Source organism: Ascaphus truei, chromosome 4 (genome assembly GCF_040206685.1).
Source record: "Ascaphus truei isolate aAscTru1 chromosome 4, aAscTru1.hap1, whole genome shotgun sequence".
NCBI classification, from domain to species: Eukaryota; Metazoa; Chordata; class Amphibia; order Anura; family Ascaphidae; genus Ascaphus; species Ascaphus truei.
This window is the reverse complement of record NC_134486.1, coordinates 7,391,260-7,417,047: the sequence shown is the minus strand read 5'-3', so window position 1 is coordinate 7,417,047 and position 25,788 is coordinate 7,391,260. Positions and strand designations below refer to the sequence as shown.

General features: G+C 51.6%; 1 protein-coding gene across 2 annotated transcripts in view; it reads right to left on the bottom strand.

The window, feature by feature from the left end:
- Positions 1-23,838, bottom strand: part of LOC142492553 (uncharacterized) — a 120,103-nt gene extending 96,265 nt beyond the window's left edge. For both annotated transcript variants that reach the window (XM_075595252.1, XM_075595253.1), the window contains exons 1-2: positions 23,691-23,838; positions 18,454-18,603 (exon numbers count right to left, since the gene is read on the bottom strand). In XM_075595252.1, coding sequence (XP_075451367.1) covers positions 18,454-18,603; positions 23,691-23,763 — 223 coding nt within the window. In that variant the 5' untranslated portion in view covers positions 23,764-23,838. The remainder of the gene's footprint in view (positions 1-18,453; positions 18,604-23,690) is intronic.
- Positions 23,839-25,788: the final 1,950 nt, after the last annotated feature.

Genomic DNA, 25,788 nt, shown 5'->3' with positions numbered 1-25,788 from the left:
GTTGGTGTTGTGGAAGCAGTAAGTGGGAGTGTGCAGATGTAGAGCTGTGAGAGCAGGTAATGTGTGAGGGAGTTGGGGAAGCAGTAAATGGGAGTGTCCGGAGGTAGAGCTGTGAGAGCAGGTAATGTGTGAGGGAGTTGGCGTTGGGGAAGCAGTAAGTGGGAGTGTGCGGATGTAGAGCTGTGAGGGCAGGTAATGTGTGAGGGAGTTGGTGTTGGGGAAGCAGTAAGTGGGAGTGTGCGGAGGTAGAGCTGTGAGAGCAGGTAATGTGTGAGGGAGTTGGTGTTGGGGAAGCAGAAAGTGGGAGTGTGTGGAGGTAGAGCTGTGAGAGCAGGTAATGTGTGAGGGAGTTGGCGTTGGGGAAGCAGTAAGTGGGAGTGTGCAGAGGTAGAGCTGTGAGAGCAGGTAATGTGTGAGGGAGTTGGCGTTGGGGAAGTAATAAGCGGGAGTGTGGGGAGGTAGAGATGTGAGAGCAGGTAATGTGTGAGTGAGTTGGTGTTGGGGAAGCAGTAAGTGGGAGTGTGCAGACGTACTGCACCGACACACTTTATTCGAGCAAATACCCGGTATGTACCTGGCAGATACCTGGAATGCGCCACTCCTCACCTCTGACAAGCCCCGTTGCATTTGCCTTCCCAGCCTGGGTTCATGCCTGGCTGATGGGCGGCTGATCTGTTAAATGATAATGATTAGGATTTAATAGGCTGCAATGCTTCGTGTGTCTACCAGATGGCATAAATTCATGAATTGTAATGCAGTATATATATATATACTGTGCAGTATTGCAGCCAGCGGGAATAAAATGCTTCAATCCCTGCTTGGAAAATAACTCAATGCACTCGGGCAGAAAACAGTCACAAACCTCAATACACCCGGGTATACCCGAATTCGTGGGACTAGCCAAGCTCGAATAAAGTGTGTCGCCAGTGTAGAGCTGTGAGAGCAGGTAATGTGTGAGGGAGTTGGTTTTGGGAAAGCAGTAAGTGGGAGTGTGCGGAGGTAGAGATGTGGGAGCAGGTAATGTGTGAGGGAGTTGGGGAAGCAGTAAGTGGGAGTGTGCGGAGGCAGAGCTGTGAGAGCAGGTAATGTGTGAGGGAGTTGGTGTTCGGGAATCAGTAAGTGGGAGTGTAAGGTTAAAACTGTCTTCTGACAGCTCTGGAATTGATAAGGTTAAACAGAATACGCTGGCCTTGCTATTTTCACGGGAGGCTATTGTAAATAGCTTTTAGACCAACTGTTTCGTGCCTGTCAAATGTTGTTAAAACAAGGCTACAGAGGATAGGGCTGCCTTATAAGTCACCATTGTATATTACTCTTGCTCAGCAGTTAAATGTTTTAAGATCTACAGAAAAGGCATTATGTAGAGGTTACATGTAAATTTAGATGTGTACCCATATTTGTAACAGATGACAACTGTATTTTTGTCCCTGCCTTATGTATAAATCCTGCTTCGTGAACCATTAAAACTCAGTTGTGGGAATTCAACTACGAGCCTCCTTGAATTCTTACAGCTCCGAGCTCGTATGCTCGTATTTGAAAGCATCCCATATCCGTTGCGTTTCAGTTGCTCCCGGGAGAAGTTATGTTTTGCTTACCCTAGAAGGACCTGATCTGTAGAGATCTAACAGGGAGTGTGCAGAGGTAGAGCTGTGAGATCAGGTAATGTGTGAGGGAGTTGGTGTTGGGGAAGCAGTAAGTGGGAGTGTGCGGAGGTAGAGCTGTGAGAGCAGGTAATGTGTGAGGGAGTTGGGGAAGCAGTAAGTGGGAGTGAGCGGAGGTAGAGCTGTGAGAGCAGGTAATGTGTGAGGGAGTTGGTGTTGGGGAAGCAGTAAGTGGGAGTGTGCGGAGCTAGAGCTGTGAGAGCAGGTAATATGTGAGTGAGTTGCCGTTGGGGAAGCAGTAAGTGGGAGTGTGAGGAGGTAGAGCTGTGAAAGCAGGTAATGTGTGAGGGAGTTGGCGTTGGGGAAGTAATAAGTGGGAGTGTGGGGAGGTAGAGATGTGAGAGCAGGTAATGTGTGAGGGAGTTGGGGAAGCAGTAAGTGGGAGTGTGCGGAGGTAGAGCTATGAGGGCAGGTAATGTGTGAGGGAGTTAAGGAAGCAGTAAGTGGGAGTGTGCGGAGGTAGAGCTGTGAGAGCAGGTAATGTGTGAGGGAGTTGGTGTTGGGGAAGCAGTAAGTGGGAGTGTGCGGAGGTAGAGCTGTGAGAGCAGGTAATGTGTGAGGGAGTTGGGGAAGCAGTAAGTGGGAGTGAGCGGAGGTATAGCTGTGAGAGCAGGTAATATGTGAGGGAGCTGGTGTTGGGGAAGCAGTAAGTGGGAGTTTGCGGAGGTTGATCTGTGAGAGCAGGTAATGTGTGAGGGAGTTAGGGAAGCAGTGAGTGGGAGTGTGCGGAGGTAGAGCTGTGAGAGCAGGTAATGTGTGAGTGAGTTGGCGTTGGGGAAGCAGTAAGTGGCAGTGTGCGGAGGTAGAGCTGTGAGAGCAGGTAATGTGTGAGGGAGTTGGCGTTGGGGAAGCAGTAAGTGGGAGTGTGCGGAGGTAGAGCTGTGAGAGCAGGTAATGTGTGAGGGAGTTGGTGTTGGGGAAGCAGTAAGTGGGAGTGTGCGGAGGTAGAGCTGTGAGAGCAGGTAATGTGTGAGGGAATCAGAAAAGGGAAGGGAAACACAAAATGGATGTGCACCCTAAAAGAATCCACTTATATGCACACCAAACTAATGTAAAAATTAACTTTTAATAAGTATCTTAAAACATATATTACCTAAGTAATGTGCAATGTGGATTAAAAATATATTAAATCAGACATATCTGGCATCCGTGTCTTTAACTATTAGGTCGTGCTGTCCCAGATATCCACTTAGTGTTGATGGGATACGAAAGACAGAGGATGCTAAGAGTCAGGGTGTTAACCGCTCTGGAGCAACGATGAGACCCAGTAGTGATAATATATACTTGTTCACAGATAGAGCTTCCTTGCTAGTTAGACCAGTGCTACGCACTGCAATAGGGGCGTTGGTGTATTGAAGTGCAAGTGCCTGGATAGTGAAGTTAACATATACAGTGTAATGATAATACAGACACTGCAACATACAACCACCAGACTCAGCAGTGCTGGAGTAAATAGCACAAAGATAATTGTGAAGGCACCTCTCATAGAGTGCAAGGAAAGCAAGCACACAAACTGTGAAAGTAAATAAATAAATAAACAACTATCTGCTAGGGTCTACAAAGTTAAAACCAGGAGACTACAGACACTGCATTAAAACAGCTCCAAGTAGGAGACTGACAACATTGCGCGTCCAACGCGCGTTTCCCTCCAGCAAAGGAGCTTCTTCAGGGACAAAATTTGTGTTTCCCTTCCCTTTTCTGATTCACTTTTCAGTTCACAGTTTGCACCCATCTTTTTGATTACCTCACTTACATAATTGATTACATTATACAATTGGTATGGTCCTGTGATCACTCCCTATCCCTTCGTTGTTTCTAAATGTGTGAGGGAGTTGGCGTTGGGGAAGCAGTAAGTGGGAGTGTGCGGAGGTAGAGCTGTGAGAGCAGGTAATGTGTGAGGGAGTTGGTGTTGGGGAAGCAGTAAGTGGGAGTGAGCGGAGGTAGAGCTGTGAGAGCAGGTACTGTCTGAGGGAGTTGGCGTTGGGGAAGCAGTAAGTGGGAGTGTGCGGAGGTAGAGCTGTGAGAGCAGGTAATGTGTGAGTGAGTTGGCGTTGGGGAAGCAGTAAGTGGGAGTGTGCGGAGGTAGAGCAGTGAGAGCAGGTAATGTGTGAGGGAGATGGTGTTGGGGAAGCAGTAAGTGGGAGTGTGCGGAGGTAGAGCTCTGAGAGCAGGTAATGTGTGAGGGAGTTGGGGAAGCAGTAAGTGGGAGTGTCCGGAGGTAGAGCTGTGAGAGCAGGTAATGTGTGAGGGAGTTGGCGTTGGGGAAGCAGTAAGTGGGATTGTGCAGAGGTAGAGCTGTGAGGGCAGGTAATGTGTGAGGGAGTTGGTGTTGGGGAAGCAGTAAGTGGGAGTGTGCGGAGGTAGAGCTGTGAGAGCAGGTAATGTGTGATTGAGTTGGTGTTGGGGAAGCAGAAAGTGGGAGTGTGTGGAGGTAGAGCTGTGAGAGCAGGTAATGTGTGAGGGAGTTGGCGTTGGGGAAGCAGTAAGTGGGAGTGTGCGGAGGTAGAGATGTGAGAGCAGGTAATGTGTGAGGGAGTTGGCGTTGGGGAAGTAATAAGCGGGAGTGTGGGGAGGTAGAGATGTGAGAGCAGGTAATGTGTGAGTGAGTTGGTGTTGGGGAAGCAGTAAGTGGGAGTGTGCGGACGTAGAGCTGTGAGAGCAGGTAATGTGTGAGGGAGTTGGTTTTGGGAAAGCAGTAAGTGGGAGTGTGCGGAGGTAGAGATGTTGGAGCAGGTAATGTGTGAGGGAGTTGGGGAAGCAGTAAGTGGGAGTGTGCGGAGGTAGAGCTGTGAGAGCAGGTAATGTGTGAGGGAGTTGGGGAAGCAGTAAGTGGGAGTGTGCGTAGGTAGAGCTGTGAGAGCAGGTAATGTGTGAGGGAGTTGGTGTTGTGGAAGCAGTAAGTGGGAGTGTGCAGATGTAGAGCTGTGAGAGCAGGTAATGTGTGAGGGAGTTGGGGAAGCAGTAAATGGGAGTGTCCGGAGGTAGAGCTGTGAGAGCAGGTAATGTGTGAGGGAGTTGGCGTTGGGGAAGCAGTAAGTGGGAGTGTGCGGATGTAGAGCTGTGAGGGCAGGTAATGTGTGAGGGAGTTGGTGTTGGGGAAGCAGTAAGTGGGAGTGTGCGGAGGTAGAGCTGTGAGAGCAGGTAATGTGTGAGGGAGTTGGTGTTGGGGAAGCAGAAAGTGGGAGTGTGTGGAGGTAGAGCTGTGAGAGCAGGTAATGTGTGAGGGAGTTGGCGTTGGGGAAGCAGTAAGTGGGAGTGTGCAGAGGTAGAGCTGTGAGAGCAGGTAATGTGTGAGGGAGTTGGCGTTGGGGAAGTAATAAGCGGGAGTGTGGGGAGGTAGAGATGTGAGAGCAGGTAATGTGTGAGTGAGTTGGTGTTGGGGAAGCAGTAAGTGGGAGTGTGCAGACGTAGAGCTGTGAGAGCAGGTAATGTGTGAGGGAGTTGGTTTTGGGAAAGCAGTAAGTGGGAGTGTGCGGAGGTAGAGATGTGGGAGCAGGTAATGTGTGAGGGAGTTGGGGAAGCAGTAAGTGGGAGTGTGCGGAGGCAGAGCTGTGAGAGCAGGTAATGTGTGAGGGAGTTGGTGTTCGGGAATCAGTAAGTGGGAGTGTAAGGTTAAAACTGTCTTCTGACAGCTCTGGAATTGATAAGGTTAAACAGAATACGCTGGCCTTGTTATTTTCACGGGAGGCTATTGTAAATAGCTTTTAGACCAACTGTTTCGTGCCTGTCAAATGTTGTTAAAACAAGGCTACAGAGGATAGGGCTGCCTTATAAGTCACCATTGTATATTACTCTTGCTCAGCAGTTAAATGTTTTAAGATCTACAGAAAAGGCATTATGTAGAGGTTACATGTAAATTTAGATGTGTACCCATATTTGTAACAGATGACAACTGTATTTTTGTCCCTGCCTTATGTATAAATCCTGCTTCGTGAACCATTAAAACTCAGTTGTGGGAATTCAACTACGAGCCTCCTTGAATTCTTACAGCTCCGAGCTCGTATGCTCGTATTTGAAAGCATCCCATATCCGTTGCGTTTCAGTTGCTCCCGGGAGAAGTTATGTTTTGCTTACCCTAGAAGGACCTGATCTGTAGAGATCTAACAGGGAGTGTGCAGAGGTAGAGCTGTGAGATCAGGTAATGTGTGAGGGAGTTGGTGTTGGGGAAGCAGTAAGTGGGAGTGTGCGGAGGTAGAGCTGTGAGAGCAGGTAATGTGTGAGGGAGTTGGGGAAGCAGTAAGTGGGAGTGAGCGGAGGTAGAGCTGTGAGAGCAGGTAATGTGTGAGGGAGTTGGTGTTGGGGAAGCAGTAAGTGGGAGTGTGCGGAGCTAGAGCTGTGAGAGCAGGTAATGTGTGAGGGAGTTGGTGTTGGGGAAGCAGTAAGTGGGAGTGTGCGGAGGTAGAGCTGTGAGAGCAGGTAATGTGTGAGGGAGTTGGGGAAGCAGTAAGTGGGAGTGAGCGGAGGTATAGCTGTGAGAGCAGGTAATATGTGAGGGAGCTGGTGTTGGGGAAGCAGTAAGTGGGAGTTTGCGGAGGTTGATCTGTGAGAGCAGGTAATGTGTGAGGGATGGGGAAGCAGTGAGTGGGAGTGTGAGGAGGTAGAGCTGTGAGAGCAGGTAATGTGTGAGTGAGTTGGCGTTGGGGAAGCAGTAAGTGGCAGTGTGCGGAGGTAGAGTTTTGAGAGCAGGTAATGTGTGAGGGAGTTGGCGTTGGGGAAGCAGTAAGTGGGAGTGTGCGGAGGTAGAGCTGTGAGAGCAGGTAATGTGTGAGGGAGTTGGTGTTGGGGAAGCAGTAAGTGGGAGTGTGCGGAGGTAGAGCTGTGAGAGCAGGTAATGTGTGAGGGAATCAGAAAAGGGAAGGGAAACACAAAATGGATGTGCACCCTAAAAGAATCCACTTATATGCACACCAAACTAATGTAAAAATTAACTTTTAATAAGTATCTTAAAACATATATTACCTAAGTAATGTGCAATGTGGATTAAAAATATATTAAATCAGACATATCTGGCATCCGTGTCTTTAACTATTAGGTCGTGCTGTCCCAGATATCCACTTAGTGTTGATGGGATACGAAAGACAGAGGATGCTAAGAGTCAGGGTGTTAACCGCTCTGGAGCAACGATGAGACCCAGTAGTGATAATATATACTTGTTCACAGATAGAGCTTCCTTGCTAGTTAGACCAGTGCTACGCACTGCAATAGGGGCGTTGGTGTATTGAAGTGCAAGTGCCTGGATAGTGAAGTTAACATATACAGTGTAATGATAATACAGACACTGCAACATACAACCACCAGACTCAGCAGTGCTGGAGTAAATAGCACAAAGATAATTGTGAAGGCACCTCTCATAGAGTGCAAGGAAAGCAAGCACACAAACTGTGAAAGTAAATAAATAAATAAACAACTATCTGCTAGGGTCTACAAAGTTAAAACCAGGAGACTACAGACACTGCATTAAAACAGCTCCAAGTAGGAGACTGACAACATTGCGCGTCCAACGCGCGTTTCCCTCCAGCAAAGGAGCTTCTTCAGGGACAAAATTTGTGTTTCCCTTCCCTTTTCTGATTCACTTTTCAGTTCACAGTTTGCACCCATCTTTTTGATTACCTCACTTACATAATTGATTACATTATACAATTGGTATGGTCCTGTGATCACTCCCTATCCCTTCGTTGTTTCTAAATGTGTGAGGGAGTTGGCGTTGGGGAAGCAGTAAGTGGGAGTGAGCGGAGGTAGAGCTGTGAGAGCAGGTACTGTCTGAGGGAGTTGGCGTTGGGGAAGCAGTAAGTGGGAGTGTGCGGAGGTAGAGCTGTGAGAGCAGGTAATGTGTGAGTGAGTTGGCGTTGGGGAAGCAGTAAGTGGGAGTGTGCGGAGGTAGAGCTGTGAGAGCAGGTAATGTGTGATGGAGTTGGCATTGGGGAAGCAGTAAGTGGGAGTGTGCGGAGGTAGAGCTGTGAGAGCAGGTAGTGTGTGAGGGAGTTGGTGTTGGGGAAGCAGTAAGTGGGAGTGTGCGGAGGTAGAGATGTGAGAGCAGGTAGTGTGTGAGGGAGTTGGTGTTGGGGAAGCAGTAAGTGGGAGTGTGCGGAGGTAGAGCTGTGAGAGCAGGTAATGTGTGAGGGAGTTAGCGTTGGGGAAGCAGTAAGTGGGAGTGTGCGGAGGTAGAGCTGTGAGAGCAGGTAATGTGTGAGGGAGTTCGTGTTGGGGAAGCAGAAAGTGGGAGTGTGCGGAGGTAGAGCTGTGAGAGCAGGTAATGTGTGAGGGAGTTGGTGTTGGGGAAGCAGAAAGTGGGAGTGTGCGGAGGTAGAGCTGTGAGAGCAGGTAATGTGTGAGGGAGTTGGTGTTGGGGAAGCAGTAAGTGGGAGTGTGTGGAGATAGAGCTGTGAGAGCAGGTAATGTGTGAGTGAGTTGGCGTTGGGGAAGCAGTAAGTGGGAGTGTGCGGAGCTAGAGCTGTGAGAGCAGGGAATGTGTGAGGGAGTTGGTGTTGGGGAAGAAGTAAGTGAGAGTGTGCGGAGGTAGAACTGTGAGAGCAGGTAATGTGTGAGGGAGATGGGGAAGCAGTAAGTGAGAGTGTGCGGAGCTAGAGCTGTGAGAGCAGGTAATGTGTGAGGGAGTTGGGGAAGCAGTAAGTGAGAGTGTGCGGAGGTAGAGCTGTGAGAGCAGGTAATGTGTGAGGGAGTTGGGGAAGCAGTAAGTGGGAGTGTGCGGAGGTAGTGCTGTGAGAGTAGGTAATGTGTGAGGGAGTTGGTGTTGGGGAAGCAGTAAGTGGGAGTGTGCGGAGGTAGAGCTGTGAGAGCAGGTAATGTGTGAGGGAGTTGGTGTTGGGGAAGCAGTAAGTGGGAGTGTGCGGAGGTAGAGCTGTGAGAGCAGGTAATGTGTGAGGGAGTTGGTGTTGGGGAAGCAGTAAGTGGGAGTGTGCGGGGTAGAGCTGTGAGAGCAGGTAATGTATGAGGGAGTTGGGGAAGCAGTAAGTGGGAGTGTGCGGAGGTTGAGCTGTGAGAGCGGGTAATGTGTGAGGGAGTTGGTGTTGGGGAAGCAGTAAGTGGGAGTGTGCGGAGGTAGAGCTGTGAGAGCAGGTAATGTGTGAGGAGTTGGTGTTGGTGAAGCAGTAAGTGGGAGTGTGCGGAGGTAGAGCTGTGAGAGCGGGTAATGTGTGAAGGAGTTGGTGTTGGGGGAAGCAGTAAGTGGGAGTGTGCGGAGGTAGAGCTGTGAGAGCAGGTAATGTGTGAGGGAGTTGGGGAAGCAGTTAGTGGGAGTGTGTGGAGGTAGAGCAGTGAGAGCAGGTAATGTGTGAGGGAGTTGGTGTTGGGGAAGCAGTAAGTGGGATTGTGCGGAGGTAGAGCTGTGAGAGCAGGTAATGTGTGAGGGAGTTGGTGTTGGGGAAGCAGTAAGTGGGAGTGTGCGGAGGTAGAGCTGTGAGAGCAGGTAATGTGTGAGGGAGTTGGCGTTGGGGAAGCAGTAAGTGGGAGTGTGCAGAGGTAGAGCTGTGAGAGCAGGTAATGTGTGAGGGAGTTGGCGTTGGGGAAGCAGTAAGTGGGAGTGTGCGGAGGTAGAGCTGTGAGAGCAGGTAATGTGTGAGGGAGTTAGGGAAGCAGTTAGTGGGAGTGTGTGGAGGTAGAGCTGTGAGAGCAGGTAATGTGTGAGGGAGTTGGCGTTGGGGAAGCAGTAAGTGGGATTATGCGGAGCTAGAGCTGTGAGAGCAGGTAATGTGTGAGGGAGTTGGTGTTGGGGAAGCAGTAAGTTGGAGTGTGCGGAGGTAGAGCTGTGAGAGCAGGTAATGTGTGAGGGAGTTGGGGAAGCAGTAAGTGGGAGTGTGCGGAGGTAGAGCTGTGAGAGCAGGTAATGTGTGAGGGAGTTGGGGAAGCAGTAAGTGGGAGTGTGCGAAGGTAGGGCAGTGAGAGCAGGTAATGTGTGAGGGAGTTGGGGAAGCAGTAAGTGGGAGTGTGCGGAGGTAGAGCTGTGAGAGCAGGTAATGTGTGAGTGAGTTGGGGAAGCAGTAAGTGGGAGTGTGCGGAGGTAGAGCTGTGAGAGCAGGTAATGTGTGAGGGAGTTGGGGAAGCAGTAAGGGGGAGTGTGCGGAGGTAGAGCTGTGAGAGCAGGTAATGTGTGAGGGAGTTGGGGAAGCAGTAAGTGGGAGTGTGCGGAGGTAGAGCAGTGAGAGCAGGTAATGTGTGAGGGAGTTGGGGAAGCAGTAAGTGGGAGTGTGCGGAGGTAGAGCTGTGAGAGCAGGTAATGTGTGAGGGAGTTGGGGAAGCAGTAAGTGGGATTGTGCGGAGGTAGAGCTGTGAGAGCAGGTAATGTGTGAGGGAGTGGGGGAAGCAGTAAGTGGGAGTGTGCGGAGGTAGAGCTGTGAGAGCGGGTAATGTGTGAGGGAGTTGGGGAAGCAGTAAGTGGGAGTGTGCGGAGGTAGAGCTGTGAGAGCAGGTAATGTGTGAGGGAGTTAGTGTTGGGGAAGCAGTAAGTGGGAGTGTGCGGAGGTAGAGCTGTGAGAGCAGGTAATGTGTGAGGGAGTTGGGGAAGCAGTAAGTGGGAGTGTGCGGAGGTAGAGCTGTGAGAGCGGGTAATGTGTGAGGGAGTTAGTGTTGGGGAAGCAGTAAGTGGGAGTGTGCGGAGGTAGAGCTGTGAGAGCAGGTAATGTGTGAGGGAGTTGGTGTTGGGGAAGCAGTAAGTGGGAGTGTGCGGAGGTAGAGCTGTGAGAGCAGGTAATGTGTGAGGGAGTTGGGGAAGCAGTAAGTGGGAGTGTGCGGAGGTAGAGCTGTGAGAGCGGGTAATGTGTGAGGGAGTTAGTGTTGGGGAAGCAGTAAGTGGGAGTGTGCGGAAGGAGAGCTGTGAGAGCAGGTAATGTGTGAGGGAGTTGGTGTTGGGGAAGCAGTAAGTGGGAGTGTGCGAAGGTAGAGCTGTGAGAGCGGGTAATGTGTGAGGGAGTTGGTGTTGGGGGAAGCAGTAAGTGGGAGTGTGCGGAGGTAGAGCTGTGAGAGCAGGTAATGTGTGAGGGAGTTGGGGAAGCAGTAAGTGGGAGTGTGCGGAGGTAGAGCAGTGAGAGCAGGTAATGTGTGAGGGAGTTGGTGTTGGGGAAGCAGTAAGTGGGATTGTGCGGAGGTAGAGCTGTGAGAGCAGGTAATGTGTGAGGGAGTTGGTGTTGGGGAAGCAGTAAGTGGGAGTGTGCGGACGTAGAGCTGTGAGAGCAGGTAATGTGTGAGGGAGTTGGTGTTGGGGAAGCAGTAAGTGGGAGTGTGCGGAGGTAGAGCTGTGAGAGCAGGTACTGTCTGAGGGAGTTGGCGTTGGGGAAGCAGTAAGTGGGAGTGTGCGGAGGTAGAGCTGTGAGAGCAGGTAATGTGTGAGTGAGTTGGCGTTGGGGAAGCAGTAAGTGGGAGTGTGCGGAGGTAGAGCTGTGAGAGCAGGTAATGTGTGATGGAGTTTGCATTGGGGAAGCAGTAAGTGGGAGTGTGCGGAGGTAGAGCTGTGAGAGCAGATAGTGTGTGAGGGAGTTGGTGTTGGGGAAGCAGTAAGTGGGAGTGTGCAGAGGTAGAGATGTGAGAGCAGGTAGTGTGTGAGGGAGTTGGTGTTGGGGAAGCAGTAAGTGGGAGAGTGCGGAGGTAGAGCTGTGAGAGCAGGTAATGTGTGAGGGAGTTAGCGTTGGGGAAGCAGTAAGTGGGAGTGTGCGGAGGTAGAGCTGTGAGAGCAGGTAATGTGTGAGGGAGTTGGTGTTGGGGAAGCAGAAAGTGGGAGTGTGCGGAGATAGAGCTGTGAGAGCAGGTAATGTGTGAGGGAGTTGGTGTTGGGGAAGCAGTAAGTGGGAGTGTGCGGAGGTAGAGCTGTGAGAGCAGGTAATGTGTGAGGGAGTTGGTGTTGGGGAAGCAGTAAGTGGGAGTGTGCGGAGGTAGAGCTGTGAGAGCAGGTAATGTGTGAGGGAGTTGGTGTTGGGGAAGCAGTAAGTGGGAGTGTGCGGGGTAGAGCTGTGAGAGCAGGTAATGTATGAGGGAGTTGGGGAAGCAGTAAGTGGGAGTGTGCGGAGGTAGAGCTGTGAGAGCGGGTAATGTGTGAGGGAGTTGGTGTTGGGGAAGCAGTAAGTGGGAGTGTGCGGAGGTAGAGCTGTGAGAGCAGGTAATGTGTGAGGAGTTGGTGTTGGTGAAGCAGTAAGTGGGAGTGTGCGGAGGTAGAGCTGTGAGAGCGGGTAATGTGTGAAGGAGTTGGTGTTGGGGGAAACAGTAAGTGGGAGTGTGCGGATGTAGAGCTGTCAGAGCAGGTAATGTGTGAGGGAGTTGGGGAAGCAGTTAGTGGGAGTGTGTGGAGGTAGAGCAGTGAGAGCAGGTAATGTGTGAGGGAGTTGGTGTTGGGGAAGCAGTAAGTGGGATTGTGCGGAGGTAGAGCTGTGAGAGCAGGTAATGTGTGAGGGAGTTGGTGTTGGGGAAGCAGTAAGTGGGAGTGTGCGGAGGTAGAGCTGTGAGAGCAGGTAATGTGTGAGGGAGTTGGTGTTGGGGAATCAGTAAGTGGGAGTGTGCGGAGGTAGAGCTGTGAGAGCAGGTAATGTGTGAGGGAGTTGGGGAAGCAGTAAGTGGGAGTGTGCAGAGGTAGAGCTGTGAGTGCAGGTAATGTGTGAGGGAGTTGGCGTTGGGGAAGCAGTAAGTGGGAGTGTGCAGAGGTAGAGCTGTGAGAGCAGGTAATGTGTGAGGGAGTTGGTGTTGGGGAAGCAGTAAGTGGGAGTGTGCGGAGGTAGAGCTGTGAGAGCAGGTAATGTGTGAGGGAGTTGGCGTTGGGGAAGCAGTAAGTGGGAGTGTGCAGAGGTAGAGCTGTGAGAGCAGGTAATGTGTGAGGGAGTTGGCGTTGGGGAAGCAGTAAGTGGGAGTGTGCAGAGGTAGAGCTGTGAGAGCAGGTAATGTGTGAGGGAGTTAGGGAAGCAGTTAGTGGGAGTGTGTGGAGGTAGAGCTGTGAGAGCAGGTAATGTGTGAGTGAGTTGGCGTTGGGGAAGCAGTAAGTGGGAGTGTGCGGAGGTAGAGCTGTGAGAGCAGGTAATGTGTGATGGAGTTGGCATTGGGGAAGCAGTAAGTGGGAGTGTGCGGAGGTAGAGCTGTGAGAGCAGGTAGTGTGTGAGGGAGTTGGTGTTGGGGAAGCAGTAAGTGGGAGTGTGCAGAGGTAGAGATGTGAGAGCAGGTAGTGTGTGAGGGAGTTGGTGTTGGGGAAGCAGTAAGTGGGAGTGTGCGGAGGTAGAGCTGTGAGAGCAGGTAATGTGTGAGGGAGTTAGCGTTGGGGAAGCAGTAAGTGGGAGTGTGCGGAGGTAGAGCTGTGAGAGCAGGTAATGTGTGAGGGAGTTGGTGTTGGGGAAGCAGAAAGTGGGAGTGTGCGGAGGTAGAGCTGTGAGAGCAGGTAATGTGTGAGGGAGTTGGTGTTGGGGAAGCAGAAAGTGGGAGTGTGCGGAGGTAGAGCTGTGAGAGCAGGTAATGTGTGAGGGAGTTGGTGTTGGGGAAGCAGTAAGTGGGAGTGTGCGGAGATAGAGCTGTGAGAGCAGGTAATGTGTGAGTGAGTTGGCGTTGGGGAAGCAGTAAGTGGGAGTGTGCGGAGGTAGAGCTGTGAGAGCAGGTAATGTGTGATGGAGTTGGCATTGGGGAAGCAGTAAGTGGGAGTGTGCGGAGGTAGAGCTGTGAGAGCAGGTAGTGTGTGAGGGAGTTGGTGTTGGGGAAGCAGTAAGTGGGAGTGTGCAGAGGTAGAGATGTGAGAGCAGGTAGTGTGTGAGGGAGTTGGTGTTGGGGAAGCAGTAAGTGGGAGTGTGCGGAGGTAGAGCTGTGAGAGCAGGTAATGTGTGAGGGAGTTAGCGTTGGGGAAGCAGTAAGTGGGAGTGTGCGGAGGTAGAGCTGTGAGAGCAGGTAATGTGTGAGGGAGTTGGTGTTGGGGAAGCAGAAAATGGGAGTGTGCGGAGGTAGAGCTGTGAGAGCAGGTAATGTGTGAGGGAGTTGGTGTTGGGGAAGCAGAAAGTGGGAGTGTGCGGAGGTAGAGCTGTGAGAGCAGGTAATGTGTGAGGGAGTTGGTGTTGGGGAAGCAGTAAGTTGGAGTGTGCGGAGATAGAGCTGTGAGAGCAGGTAATGTGTGAGTGAGTTGGCGTTGGGGAAGCAGTAAGTGGGAGTGTGCGGAGCTAGAGCTGTGAGAGCAGGGAATGTGTGAGGGAGTTGGTGTTGGGGAAGAAGTAAGTGAGAGTGTGCGGAGGTAGAACTGTGAGAGCAGGTAATGTGTGAGGGAGATGGGGATCAGTAAGTGAGAGTGTGCGGAGCTAGAGCTGTGAGAGCAGGTAATGTGTGAGGGAGTTGGGGAAGCAGTAAGTGAGAGTGTGCGGAGGTAGAGCTGTGAGAGCAGGTAATGTGTGAGGGAGTTGGGGAAGCAGTAAGTGGGAGTGTGCGGAGGTAGTGCTGTGAGAGTAGGTAATGTGTGAGGGAGTTGGTGTTGGGGAAGCAGTAAGTGGGAGTGTGCGGAGGTAGAGCTGTGAGAGCAGGTAATGTGTGAGGGAGTTGGTGTTGGGGAAGCAGTAAGTGGGAGTGTGCGGAGGTAGAGCTGTGAGAGCAGGTAATGTGTGAGGGAGTTGGTGTTGGGGAAGCAGTAAGTGGGAGTGTGCGGGGTAGAGCTGTGAGAGCAGGTAATGTATGAGGGAGTTGGGGAAGCAGTAAGTGGGAGTGTGCGGAGGTAGAGCTGTGAGAGCGGGTAATGTGTGAGGGAGTTGGTGTTGGGGAAGCAGTAAGTGGGAGTGTGCGGAGGTAGAGCTGTGAGAGCAGGTAATGTGTGAGGAGTTGGTGTTGGTGAAGCAGTAAGTGGGAGTGTGCGGAGGTAGAGCTGTGAGAGCGGGTAATGTGTGAAGGAGTTGGTGTTGGGGGAAGCAGTAAGTGGGAGTGTGCGGAGGTAGAGCTGTGAGAGCAGGTAATGTGTGAGGGAGTTGGGGAAGCAGTTAGTGGGAGTGTGTGGAGGTAGAGCAGTGAGAGCAGGTAATGTGTGAGGGAGTTGGTGTTGGGGAAGCAGTAAGTGGGATTGTGCGGAGGTAGAGCTGTGAGAGCAGGTAAAGTGTGAGGGAGTTGGTGTTGGGGAAGCAGTAAGTGGGAGTGTGCGGAGGTAGAGCTGTGAGAGCAGGTAATGTGTGAGGGAGTTGGTGTTGGGGAATCAGTAAGTGGGAGTGTGCGGAGGTAGAGCTGTGAGAGCAGGTAATGTGTGAGGGAGTTGGGGAAGCAGTAAGTGGGAGTGTGCAGAGGTAGAGCTGTGAGTGCAGGTAATGTGTGAGGGAGTTGGCGTTGGGGAAGCAGTAAGTGGGAGTGTGCAGAGGTAGAGCTGTGAGAGCAGGTAATGTGTGAGGGAGTTGGTGTTGGGGAAGCAGTAAGTGGGAGTGTGCGGAGGTAGAGCTGTGAGAGCAGGTAATGTGTGAGGGAGTTGGTGTTGGGGAATCAGTAAGTGGGAGTGTGCGGAGGTAGAGCTGTGAGAGCAGGTAATGTGTGAGGGAGTTGGGGAAGCAGTAAGTGGGAGTGTGCAGAGGTAGAGCTGTGAGTGCAGGTAATGTGTGAGGGAGTTGGCGTTGGGGAAGCAGTAAGTGGGAGTGTGCAGAGGTAGAGCTGTGAGAGCAGGTAATGTGTGAGGGAGTTGGCGTTGGGGAAGCAGTAAGTGGGAGTGTGCAGAGGTAGAGCTGTGAGAGCAGGTAATGTGTGAGGGAGTTAGGGAAGCAGTTAGTGGGAGTGTGTGGAGGTAGAGCTGTGAGAGCAGGTAATGTGTGAGGGAGTTGGCGTTGGGGAAGCAGTAAGTGGGATTATGCGGAGCTAGAGCTGTGAGAGCAGGTAATGTGTGAGGGAGTTGGTGTTGGGGAAGCAGTAAGTTGGAGTGTGCGGAGGTAGAGCTGTGAGAGCAGGTAATGTGTGAGGGAGTTGGGGAAGCAGTAAGTGGGAGTGTGCGGAGGTAGAGCTGTGAGAGCAGGTAATGTGTGAGGGAGTTGGGGAAGCAGTAAGTGGGAGTGTGCGAAGGTAGGGCAGTGAGAGCAGGTAATGTGTGAGGGAGTTGGGGAAGCAGTAAGTGGGAGTGTGCGGAGGTAGAGCTGTGAGAGCAGGTAATGTGTGAGGGAGTTGGGGAATCAGTAAGTGGGAGTGTGCGGAGGTAGAGCTGTGAGAGCGGGTAATGTGTGAGGGAGTTGGGGAAGCAGTAAGGGGGAGTGTGCGGAGGTAGAGCTGTGAGAGCAGGTAATGTGTGAGGGAGTTGGGGAAGCAGTAAGTGGGAGTGTGCGGAGGTAGAGCAGTGAGAGCAGGTAATGTGTGAGGGAGTTGGGGAAGCAGTAAGTGGGAGTGTGCGGAGGTAGAGCTGTGAGAGCAGGTAATGTGTGAGGGAGTTGGGGAAGCAGTAAGTGGGATTGTGCGGAGGTAGAGCTGTGAGAGCAGGTAATGTGTGAGGGAGTGGGGGAAGCAGTAAGTGGGAGTGTGCGGAGGTAGAGCTGTGAGAGCGGGTAATGTGTGAGGGAGTTGGGGAAGCAGTAAGTGGGAGTGTGCGGAGGTAGAGCTCTGAGAGCAGGTAATGTGTGAGGGAGTTAGTGTTGGGGAAGCAGTAAGTGGGAGTGTGCGGACGTAGAGCTGTGAGAGCAGGTAATGTGTGAGGGAGTTGGGGAAGCAGTAAGTGGGAGTGTGCGGAGGTAGAGCTGTGAGAGCGGGTAATGTGTGAGGGAGTTAGTGTTGGGGAAGCAGTAAGTGGGAGTGTGCGGAGGTAGAGCTGTGAGAGCAGGTAATGTGTGAGGGAGTTGGTGTTGGGGAAGCAGTAAGTGGGAGTGTGCGGAGGTAGAGCTGTGAGAGCAGGTAATATGTGAGGGAGTTGGGGAAGCAGTAAGTGGGAGTGTGCGGAGGTAGAGCTGTGAGAGCGGGTAATGTGTGAGGGAGTTAGTGTTGGGGAAGCAGTAAGTCGGTGTGTGCGGAGGGAGAGCTGTGAGAGCAGGTAATGTGTGAGGGAGTTGGTGTTGGGGAAGCAGTAAGTGGGAGTGTGCGAAGGTAGAGCTGTGAGAGCGGGTAATGTGTGAGGGAGTTGGTGTTGGGGGAAGCAGTAAGTGGGAGTGTGCGGAGGTAGAGCTGTGAGAGCAGGTAATGTGTGAGGGAGTTGGGGAAGCAGTAAGTGGGAGTGTGCAGAGGTAGAGCAGTGAGAGCAGGTAATGTGTGAGGGAGTTGGTGTTGGGGAAGCAGTAAGTGGGATTGTGCGGAGGTAGAGCTGTGAGAGCAGGTAATGTGTGAGGGAGTTGGTGTTGGGGAAGCAGTAAGTGGGAGTGTGCGGAGGTAGAGCTGTGAGAGCAGGTAATGTGTGAGGGAGTTGGTGTTGGGGAAGCAGTAAGTGGGAGTGTGCGGAGGTAGAGCTGTGAGAGCAGGTAATGTGTGAGGGAGTTGGGGAAGCAGTAAGTGGGAGTGTGCAGAGGTAGAGCTGTGAGTGCAGGTAATGTGTGAGGGAGTTGGCGTTGGGGAAGCAGTAAGTGGGAGTGTGCAGAGGTAGAGCTGTGAGAGCAGGTAATGTGTGAGGGAGTTGGTGTTGGGGAAGCAGTAAGTGGGAGTGTGCGGAGGTAGAGCTGTGAGAGCAGGTAATGTGTGAGGGAGTTGGGGAAGCAGTAAGTGGGAGTGTGCAGAGGTAGAGCTGTGAGTGCAGGTAATGTGTGAGGGAGTTGGCGTTGGGGAAGCAGTAAGTGGGAGTGTGCAGAGGTAGAGCTGTGAGAGCAGGTAATGTGTGAGGGAGTTGGTGTTGGGGAAGCAGTAAGTGGGAGTGTGCGGAGGTAGAGCTGTGAGAGCAGGTAATGTGTGAGGGAGTTGGCGTTGGGGAAGCAGTAAGTGGGAGTGTGCAGAGATAGAGCTGTGAGAGCAGGTAATGTGTGAGGGAGTTGGCGTTGGGGAAGCAGTAAGTGGGAGTGTGCAGAGGTAGAGCTGTGAGAGCAGGTAATGTGTGAGGAAGTTAGGGAAGCAGTTAGTGGGAGTGTGTGGAGGTAGAGCTGTGAGAGCAGGTAATGTGTGAGGGAGTTGGCGTTGGGGAAGCAGTAAGTGGGATTATGCGGAGCAAGAGCTGTGAGAGCAGGTAATGTGTGAGGGAGTTGGTGTTGGGGAAGCAGTAAGTGGGAGTGTGCGGAGGTAGAGCTGTGAGAGCAGGTAATGTGTGAGGGAGTTGGGGAAGCAGTAAGTGGGAGTGTGCGGAGGTAGAGCTGTGAGAGCATGTAATGTGTGAGGGAGTTGGGGAAGCAGTAAGTGGGAGTGTGCGGAGGTAGAGCAGTGAGAGCAGGTAATGTGTGAGGGAGTTGGGGAAGCAGTAAGTGGGAGTGTGCGGAGGTAGAGCTGTGAGAGCAGGTAATGTGTGAGGGAGTTGGTGTTGGGAAAGCAGTAAGTGGGAGTGTGCGGAGGTAGAGCTGTGAGAGCAGGTAATGTGTGAGGGTGTTGGGAAAGCAGTAAGTGGGAGTGTGCGGAGGTAGAGCTGTGAGAGCAGGTAATGTGTGAGGGAGTTGGGGAAGCAGTAAGTGGGAGTGTGCGGAGGTAGCGCTGTGAGAGCAGGTAATGTGTGAGGGAGTTTGGGAAGCAGTAAGTGGGAGTGTGCAGAGTTGTGAGAGTAGTGAAGGTGGAAATAATTCAATATACTTCTGAAATATTTTACCAAACACCAGTAACAGATATGCTGTTATATCAGCTAACGGCAGACACCTTTTGGCTGCCGTATTTGCTGCGACTCGTGTTATTTCTAAGAGAATGTGAGGACCACAGGATCTGTATTGAGTTCATCTGCTTCAAGAGATGTGATTTTCACAGTGTACCCATCCTTCTCCTCTCTTACCTTTAACTGGGGCAACACATTTCCACCCACAGTTGGAGCAGCAGCATTTCTTGGAGCTGGGACACTGGTTGTCATTGCTACACTGATCACGTCCAGTTCTTGCCATGAGACAGAGTGCGGGATCGAAGGGAGGACAGACACTTTGTATGCCTTAAAATGAGAAAGGATATTGTGAGGTTAGAGAAGGAACCAAGAAGGCCAAAGCCGCTCACTAAAAGTTTGTTAGCATTTGCCTTGTTCTCCCTTCTTACCAGATTATTGGTAGCACGACCAGTCTGGTACATGACGTCAGGAGGTTTTGTGTTAAGCCCTCAGTACCGGAACAACCCAACCCCCAACTTGTCAGCCACAGACTCCAAAATTGGCTTAAAATGGAGTCGGCTTGTTTTAATCCACCTGCATCTTATTAACGCACCAAAATCATAGATTGTAAGCTCTATGGGGCAGGGACTCACTGTGCCATTCAACCTACACTGAGAGCGCTATGTAAGAAGAAAAAAATATCACTCATTTCCTTTCTGCCAGGGGGAACCCCCTCCCCTTTAAATCCTGTCGATGTAATTTATGACCCTGTTTGACTCTAAAGCCTTGCACGTTCTTCTTGTTCCAGGAAACGTCACCGATTCAACATGAGTGTCTCATTATTCCTACTGACAAGGACACTGAGGGACAAGAAACATAGAACACACAACCTCCAAGGAAATAGTAGGGCCTGTGGTTACTTAGTGACACTATTCCATACGACACGTTTCAGCGTTGGAAGACACGCTGCGCCTCATTCACTTGAGTGGGCAGGAAGGTGTCCCCTCAGCTACAGGAATACCTATTCAACCCTGTGCCTCATTCTCCTTTCTGGGCTGTGCTGAAGCAGGGTACCGTAGCGGTGAGTCGTGCTTATGTTTTCAGGGAGATATTATGGGGACAACGTGCCTACATGTATCCGAGACTCGGGCATCAACCTGGGTACATTTATAGGGGAACCGACAACTCCAGACCCCGACCTCCTAGGCACATTCTGTCAACGGTTCCTCTGCAAAACCCCCCTGAAACTCATACCCCAGCAATCCCTGCTCGCTGGCACGCCCGGAAACTCATACCCTAGCAATCCCTGCTCGCTGTCACGCCCGGAAACTCAAACCCTAGCAATCCCTGCTCGCTGGCACGCCCGGAAACTCATACCCTACCAATCCCTGCTCGCTGGCACTCCCGGAAACTCATACACCAGCAATCCCTGCTCACTGGCACACCCGGAAACTCTTACCCTAGCAATCCCCGCTCGCTGGCACGCCCGGAAACTCATACCCCAGCAATCCCTGCTCGCTGGCATGCCCGGAAACTCATACCCTACCAATCCCTGCTCGCTGGCACGCCCGGAAACTCATACCCTAGCAATCCCTGCTCGCTGGCACACCCGGAAACTCATACCCTAGCAATCCCTGCTCGCTGGCACACCCGGAAACTCATACCCTAGCAATCCCTGCTCGCTGTCACGCCCGGAAACTCAAACCCTAGCAATCCCTGCTCCCTGGCACGCACGGAAACTCATACCCTAGCATTCCCTGCTCACTGGCATGCCCGGAAACTCATACCCCAGCAATCCCTGCTCGCTGGCACGCCCGGAAACTCAAACCCTAGCAATCCCTGCTCCCTGGCACGCACGGAAACTCACGCCCCAGCAATCCCTGCTCGCTGGCACGCCCGGAAACTCATACCCTAGCAATCCCTGCTCGCTGGCATGCACGGAAACTCATACCCTAGCATTACCTGCTCACTGGCATGCCCGGAAACTCATACCCCAGCAATCCCTGCTCGCTGGCACGCCCGGAAACTCATACCCTAGCAATCCCTGCTCGCTGTCACGCCCGGAAACTCAAACCCTAGCAATCCCTGCTCGCTGGCACGCCCGGAAACTCATACCCTACCAATCCCTGCTCGCTGGCACTCCCGGAAACTCATACCCCAGCAATCCCTGCTCGCTGGCACGCCCGGAAACTCATACCCTACCAATCACTGCTCGCTGGCACACCCGGAAACTCATACCCTACCAATCCCTGCTCGCTGGCACGCCCGGAAACTCATACCCTACCAATCCCTGCTCGCTGGCACGCCCAGAAACTCACACTAGCAATCCCTGCTCGCTGGCACGCCCGGAAACTCATACTAGCAATCCCTGCTCTCTGACATGCCCGAAATTCATACCCTAGCAATCCCTGCTCACTGGCACGCCCGGAAACTCATACCCTAGCAATCCCTGCTCGCTGGCACACCCGGAAACTCATACCCTAGCAATCCCTGCTCGCTGGCACACCCGGAAACTCATACCCTAGCAATCCCTGCTCGCTGTCACGCCCGGAAACTCAAACCCTAGCAATCCCTGCTCCCTGGCATGCACGGAAACTCAAACCCTAGCAATCCCTGCTCCCTGGCACGCCCGGAAACTCAAACCCTAGCAATCCCTGCTCGCTGGCACGCCCGGAAACTCATACCCTAGCAATCCCTGCTCGCTGTCACGCCCGGAAACTCAAACCCTAGCAATCCCTGCTCCCTGGCATGCACGGAAACTCAAACCCTAGCAATCCCTGCTCCCTGGCACGCCCGGAAACTCATACCCCAGCAATCCCTGCTCGCTGGCACGCCCGGAAACTCATACCCTAGCAATCCCTGCTCGCTGTCACGCCCGGAAACTCAAACCCTAGCAATCCCTGCTCGCTGGCACGCCCGGAAACTCATACCCTACCAATCCCTGCTCGCTGGCACTCCCGGAAACTCATACCCCAGCAATCCCTGCTCGCTGGCACGCCCGGAAACTCATACCCTACCAATCACTGCTCGCTGGCACACCCGGAAACTCATACCCTACCAATCCCTGCTCGCTGGCACGCCCGGAAACTCATACCCTACCAATCCCTGCTCGCTGGCACGCCCAGAAACTCACACTAGCAATCCCTGCTCGCTGGCACGCCCGGAAACTCATACTAGCAATCCCTGCTCTCTGACATGCCCGAAATTCATACCCTAGCAATCCCTGCTCACTGGCACGCCCGGAAACTCATACCCTAGCAATCCCTGCTCGCTGGCACACCCGGAAACTCATACCCTAGCAATCCCTGCTCGCTGGCACACCCGGAAACTCATACCCTAGCAATCCCTGCTCGCTGTCACGCCCGGAAACTCAAACCCTAGCAATCCCTGCTCCCTGGCATGCACGGAAACTCACGCCCCAGCAATTCCTGCTCGCTGGCACGCCCGGAAACTCATACCCTAGCAATCCCTGCTCGCTGGCACGCCCGGAAACTCATACCCTAGCAATCCCTGCTCGCTGTCACGCCCGGAAACTCAAACCCTAGCAATCCCTGCTCGCTGGCACGCCCGGAAACTCATACCCTACCAATCCCTGCTCGCTGGCACTCCCGGAAACTCATACCCCAGCAATCCCTGCTCGCTGGCACGCCCGGAAACTCATACCCTACCAATCCCTGCTCGCTGGCACACCCGGAAACTCATGCCCTAGCAATCCCTGCTTGCTGGCACGCCCGGAAACTCATACCCCAGCAATCCCTGCTCGCTGGCACGCCCAGAAAGGGAAAACACAACAAATGGTTTTATTACAGACAGTATAATGCAGTAATACAATGTTACTGGGCCCAAGAGCTAACTCTCTTGGACCCTTATACACGGAGCAGGGGTAACCAAAAACAGGCTTGACCTTTATTATAGAATCTGGTTACCCCCTCCCGTCACGATATTCATAAAAGTGCCTCTGACTGAAAGTCTATGTGACATGTCGGAGACTGTGAGGACAGGATTATAATGAGATGGGAACGCATTAAAACTGCGCTCCACCAGAGTGACTGTGCTGCCCGCTCACCTGACGGACTCCGGCCGGGCAATGCCAGGCAGGTGTCCCATGTCACTGGGACATGACTCAGAGCGTTTCCTGGCCTCTTAACTCCTTCCACGTGTCATTGTTTGGGATTGGAGAAAGGGGGTACGGCTCAGGAAGGGGGTGCTGACCTTAAATGGCGACTCTTCCGTTTGCAGAGAGATTTACATATTACAGGTAGTCTTCGCTTTCCAACGTTTCCCTTTACAATGAACGGCAAATCCAACGCTTTACAATGCAACCCTATGGGCTGCTTTTCGACGCCGGAATGCGTTATCCGACGCTCACCGTCACTGATTAACATGGGACTCACTTTACAACGCTACTTCCAGAACGGGTTCTGGTGGATAACCGAGGACTACCTGTATACCTGATAGTTGTCTTTGGCACACAGAGCAGAATTTGATACATCCAATTGATATATACTGTATATATTTTATTCTTCATCAATTACCCATATTGCTCCATAACTCCTCCTATTGCTTCATATAACCACTCCCTAAAAGACATCCCTATTTCCTCTTAATGCTCCATATAACTACTCCCTATATATCCTCCTTCCTCCCTTCTTCATTCATCCACTTTCCCTCCCTTTGTTACTTCTCCTTCATTATCTCCCTGTCGTGTTACTCACCTCCATCCCATATCTTCCTGCATGTTACTCACCTCCCTCCCATATCTCCCTGCTGTGTTACTCACCTCCCTCCCATATCTCCCTGCTGTGTTACTCACCTCCCTCCCATATCTCCCTGCTGTTACTCACCTCCCTCCCATATATCCCTGCTGTGTTACTCACCTCCCTCCCATATCTCCCTGCCGTGTTACTCACCTCCCTCCCATATCTCCCTGCTGTGTTACTCACCTCCCTCCCATATTTCCCTGCTTTGTTAATCACCTCCCTCACACATCTTCCTGCATGTTACTCACCTCCCTCCCATATCCTCCTGCGTGTTACTCACCTCCCTCCCATATCTCCCTGCCGTGTTACTCACGTCCCTCCCATATCTCCCTGCTGTGTTACTCACCTCCCTCCCATATCTCCCCGACCTGTTACTCACCTCCCTCCCATATCTTCCTGCTGTGTTACTCACCTCCCTCCCATATCTCCATGCCCACTTACTCACCTCCCTGCCATACCTTCCTGTCGTGTTACTTACCTCCCTCCCATATCTTCCTGCATGTTACTCACCTCCCTCCCATACCTTCCTGTCGTGTTACTCACCTCCCTCCCATATCTCCCTGCTGTGTTACTCACCTCCCTCCCATATCTCCCTGCTGTGTTACTCACCTCCCTCCCATATCTCCCTGCCGTGTTACTCACCTCCCTCCCATATCTCCCTGCTGTGTTACTCACCTGGTCCATCTGCTGCCCAGGTCCCCACACAGCACAGAACGAGCCCCAGGAGGGAGCCAGCGGTTGGAGACATGTTGGTCTCTGGATCTGTATCTGAGTCCCCAGGGCTGTCACACACTGGGATTTATACCCTGAGCTCAGGTAGAGTGTGGGTGGGGGCACTAAACAATACTCAAATAACAAATCACACCCACAAATCCCTGTCAGGGACCTGCAGAGCATCATTGGGAAAAGAGTTAACCCTCTGTTTGCCAACTTTACAAAGAAAGCTCTTAGGAGGGATTAGGTTAAAATGAATCCTTTAGAATGGGAGACAATCTAGCAGAATGGAATGGATTCAGTGTGATAATAACTATAATACAAAGAAGGTGGTTTATCGGAGGTCTCCCTGCTTTAATATCAGTGTGAGAAACAGAACTATATAGAACCCCCTTCCCCTATGGGAAACTACGGGTGATGACGCGTGCTGCTGTACCTGTGCGGCTCACAGGAGGCCAAAGTTTCCGCTTCTGGGGGGTCCTGGGGTACTATATCTCGCGGTGCAGCGCCTCCACCTATGAGGATCCCAGCGTAAGCGGGACGGCATTTCATAGGACACAATAATTACTATACAACCTGGTATAATATAAATGCGCTACCGTATTACTGTTTAACAAAGATAACAATATATCCCATCAATACAATGCACTAACATCAATGGTGGTCCCCAAAGTACTGAGGGAGCCCTGGGCACCAATACCCCATGTGTCCTGCCCAGCAAGTCCCACCCAAATGTGTGTAGGTGCACGTTGGGGATCTGCCTGGGTACTCCAGTACCCAGGTGCTGCTTATCGCGATAGGTTGGAGCGGGACCGACATAGCGGGGCCACCAACACAAATCCCCTCTCCTCTAAGGGGTCCGGATCCTCCTTGCTGTGTGAGCTCCAGCCGGAGGGCCTCACAAAATGTCTGTGGCGCCTGTAACCTGCTCCCAGGCCGCTGGCGCTGCAAGGGCGTCCGTCAACCGGTGCAGCAGTACTGCCTGATACTAAGGGAAGGGCCCCTTGTCACGGGAGACCAGGCACTTCCACCTTTATACCAGGATCATACACTGAGCAGAACAGGTAAATGAAATAAATTGGAAATGTATTCGCAGGAAAAGGCATACACACAATGATACACAAACTACATAAGAGACACACAATGATACACAAACTACGTAAGAAGAGACACACAATGATACACAAACTACATAAGAGACACACAATGATACACAAACTACATAAGAGACACACAATGATACACAAACTACATAAGAGACACACAATGATACACAAACTACATAAGAGACACACAATGATACACAAACTACATAAGAGACACACAATGATACACAAACTACATAAGAGACACACAATGATACACAAACTACATAAGAAGAGACACACAGTGATACACAAACTACATAAGAGACACACAATGATACACAAACTACATAAGAGACACACAATGATACACAAACTACATAAGAGACACACAATGATACACAAACTACATAAGAAGAGACACACAGTGATACACAAACTACATAAGAAGAGACGCACAGTGATACACAAACTACATAAGAAGAGACACACAGTGATACACAAACTACATAAGAGACACACAATGATACACAAACTACATAAGAGACACACAATGATACACAAACTACATAAGAGACACACAATGATACACAAACTACATAAGAGACACACAATGATACACAAACTACATAAGAGACACACAATGATACACAAACTACATAAGAAGAGACACACAGTGATACACAAACTACATAAGAGACACACAGTGATACACAAACTACATAAGAGATACACAGTGATACACAAACTACATAAGAAGAGACACACAGTGATACACAAACTACATAAGAGACACACAGTGATACACAAACTACATAAGAAGAGACACAATGATACACAAACTACATAAGAGAGGCACAGTGATACACAAACTACAGAAGAAGAGACGCACAGTGATACACAAACTACATAAGAGACACACAGTGATACACAAACTATAGAAGAAGAGACACACAGTGATACACAAACTACAG